This window comes from Plecotus auritus (assembly GCF_963455305.1).
Source record: "Plecotus auritus genome assembly, chromosome: 15".
Taxonomy (NCBI): domain Eukaryota; kingdom Metazoa; phylum Chordata; class Mammalia; order Chiroptera; family Vespertilionidae; genus Plecotus; species Plecotus auritus.
The window spans coordinates 4,646,999-4,650,311 of NC_137781.1; the positions used below are offsets into that span (position 1 = coordinate 4,646,999).

Below are 3,313 nucleotides of genomic sequence, written 5' to 3' on the forward strand. Positions count from 1 at the left end.
TTTAGATTTTCATAATGAAACTCTGGAAAAAAACGGTTAACCACCTGAACGGGGAGCGCCATGGGCCAGCCGTACCCGCTGCCGTCCTGGGTTTCAGCAGCCTCTCGGACGGTTACCTGGGAAACCACGCGCATCCCTGTGCGCGCCCATCCACGCCCCCCTGACCGTGTCACGTCTCCTCCTCCGCGGGGCCCGGTGTGTGTGGTCCACGGTTACTGAGCAAACACGTCATCTGCCATGCACCCCACCGCGTGCAATCTCTCAACCAGAGGCACAAGCCCGCCATCTGTCCGAGCGATAAACGAGATGGTTCTGTGCAAACAGAATGGGCCTGGGGCGGCCGCTGCGCCCCCGTTGATTGGACAGAACGGTAAACACGGGCCCTTTCTCCAAGTCCCGCCGCTGGGGGTGCCTCGCCTTCCTTTTGTCCGCAGGAGAGGAAGGTACCCGTGAAGGCTCAGCGGGCTGGGCTAGCGCTTGGCTTTCCCTGGGAGGGGTGGGGGACACTAGAAGAAATGTATTCATTCCCCCGATTGGGCCATAGTGTCGCTCCCCGAGGGTCCTTCTAGGAGTTTCTCACACACACAGACGTCCCTGAGCTGGAGACATGATCGCAGGCAGCTTCCCCTGGCAGGGCCCCAGGCCTGGGGGACTGGGAGCTTGTGAAATGTACTCAGAATCGGGGGAGAGGGGGCACCAGGGGGAAGGGAAAGGGGTCACAGCGTGCCTCCCAACTGAGAGCGGCTCGTGTAATTCCATCCCAGGCCCTGGATGCTGGAGAGGCCCAGCCCCCCTTCTTTTGTGTCCGGGCCCAGAACAGGGGCCCCCCTCTTCTCCTGGAAGTGAAAGCATCGTCCCCTGGGCTGTAAAAGCAGCAATGGGGGGCGAGGGGAGGGGGACGCAGGGGTATCCAGGTAACAGCCCTGGAGAAGCGGAGAACCCCGAAACCATTGCTGGGGTGGGGACTTCACTTTCTTTCTTTTTTTTTTTTTGGTTAATCCTCACCCGTGGAGATTTTCCCATTGCTTTTTAGACAGAGTGGGAGAGAGAGGGAGAGACAGAGAGAGACATCGCCGTGAGAGAGACACATCGATGGGTTGCCTCCTGCACGAGCCCCGACCAGGGCCCCAGCCGGGGAAGAGCCTGCCACCGAGGTACGTGCCCTTGACCGGAATCGAACCCGGGACCCTTCCGTCTGGCAGGCCCGACACGCTCTAGCCACTGCGCCACACCGGCCAGGGCTGGGGCGGGGACGTCTCAGCACTTCTTAGCAGCAAGCGGTTCGTGGGAGAACTCGGCTTCTCTTCTGGGTCCGCAGCGGAGGGCAGGCGGAGGGGGCAGCCCGCAGGCCTGGGCCAGCCAGGTCCGAGCGACGCCCCTCCTCCCGCGGGCACTATCTCCTCTTGCGCCCACAGGCCTCCAGCCGGCCCAGCTCCTCGAAGGCCTGGAAGAAGACGTCAAACTCCCGGGTGCCCCAGCCCCGCCAAACGGCCAGGCACCACTCGCTGTGTTCGTCCTCAAAGCCACACACGACCGTGTCCTTGGCCACCACGGCCGCATCCACGAGAGCCCTGCGGAGAGGGGGCGGGGCCTCAGACAACCCACAGGGGTGCCCGGGAGGTCGGGCCGGGCCCCTCGCCCTGCACTGTCTCGGGAGGCCAGCACGTGGCCTAGGAGGGTCCCCAGGGCACGCCAGCCGGGCCCCACCCACGTGCTTGGGTGCCCTGCTTCTCCCTGGTGGTCCAGCCTGTGGGCAGAGGCCTTCTGCCATCGAAAGATGCCCAAGGCCGGCCCGTGTGGCTCAGGGGTTGAGCATCCATCTGTGAACCCGGTTCAATTCCCGGTCAGGGCCCGTGGGTCCTCGATCCCCAGTGTGGGGCGTGCAGGAGGCAGCCAGTCCATGATTCGCTCTCATCATGGATGTTTCTCTCTCCCTCTCTCCCTTCCTCTCTGAAATCAATAAAAATAAAAATAAAAATAAAAAAGGAAGCCAAGGGCATCAGTTCAGGGACCGACTCCTCGGAAGGACCCCGATCCCATCAGAACAGCTGGGTTTCATGATGTGTCTCAGACCCCAAAGGATCCAGAAAACACCACCCACTCCAACTCCTGCTCGCTAAGGGCCCAGGACGGATTCGGGCTTGAGCTCAGCGGCCCTGCCCCGTGCAGGGTTCTTTTCCCGAAGTTCTCTGTGTCCACGTGCTTAGGGGACACAGGGCAATGGGTTTTAGGCGAACACCCTGCACCAAGTCCTAACCATAGGCACTGTTTTTGGTTAATCCTCACCTGCAGCTATTTTTCCATTGATTTTTACAGAGAGTGGAATGGAAAGGAGGGGGAGACACAGAGAGAGAGAAACATTGATTGCCTCCCGCACGTGCCCCGCCCAGAACAGGGCCTCGGATTGAGCCTGCAACCGAGGTACGTGCCCTTGACCGGAATCGAATTCGGGACCCTCCCGTCCGCAGGCCGACGCTCTATCCACTGAGCCACACCGGCCAGGGCGGTGGGAGGCATGCTTATTTGGGGCGGACAGGAGGGCAGACGGATGGCCACTGTGCAGGGCCGGGCCGGGAGGCCTCGATGCCCCGGCCCCCAACCCGGGGAGTGAGAGTCGTGCAGTCTTACCCCCTTGAAGTCAGCTCTCGGGCTTTCAAGACGGCGATGACTCGGCCCCGCTGGGCGCCCGCGTCCCGCTCCAGGCCGATGACGATAACATCTCCGCCGCGCCTGGGAAACCAGAACCCGCGAGGGGAAGCGCTTTGTCCGGGGGCTGGGCTCGCCAGGGGAAACGGAGCTGGCAGGGCGTGCAGGTGGCAGAGGGCAGCCAATGGGGGGGTTTCTGCTAATGGACTGAGTGGCGCAGAGGGCACCGGAGCGGGGCCCGCAGGCACTCCCCCGGGAGGGAACCCGACCGCGCTTGCCCACGGCGCCCTCAGCTCCTTGGCAGGGAGATGAGCCCTAGCACAGCCCTGCTCGGCTCTGCCAATGAGATCGCTCCAGCCCGGCCCGTGTGGCTCAGTGGTTGGGCATCGACCTAGGAACCAGGAGGTCACAGTTCCATTCCAGGTCAAGGGCACAGGCCCGGGTTGTGGGCTTGATCCCCAGTGAGGGGTGGCAGGACGCAGCCGATCCATGATTCTCTCTTATCTCATCATGGATGTTTCTCTCTCCCTCTCCCTTCCTCTCTGAAATCAATTAAAAAATATATTAAAAAAAAACAATAGGGGGTAGGGGAGGCGGGGGGGAGCTCAATGGGGAAAAAAAAAGGAGACATATGTAATACTATTTGTAATACTTCAAACAATAAAAA

The 3,313-nt window shown here is 61.4% G+C and overlaps 1 protein-coding gene across 1 annotated transcript in view; it reads right to left on the bottom strand.

The window, feature by feature from the left end:
- Nucleotides 1-3,313, bottom strand: part of LRRK1 (leucine rich repeat kinase 1) — a 68,930-nt gene continuing 65,617 nt past the window's right edge. The window contains exons 33-34 of the mRNA XM_080651776.1: nucleotides 2,629-2,730; nucleotides 1-1,571 (exon numbers count right to left, since the gene is read on the bottom strand). Of these exons, the coding sequence (XP_080507902.1) occupies nucleotides 1,394-1,571; nucleotides 2,629-2,730 (280 nt within the window). The 3' untranslated portion in view covers nucleotides 1-1,393. The remainder of the gene's footprint in view (nucleotides 1,572-2,628; nucleotides 2,731-3,313) is intronic.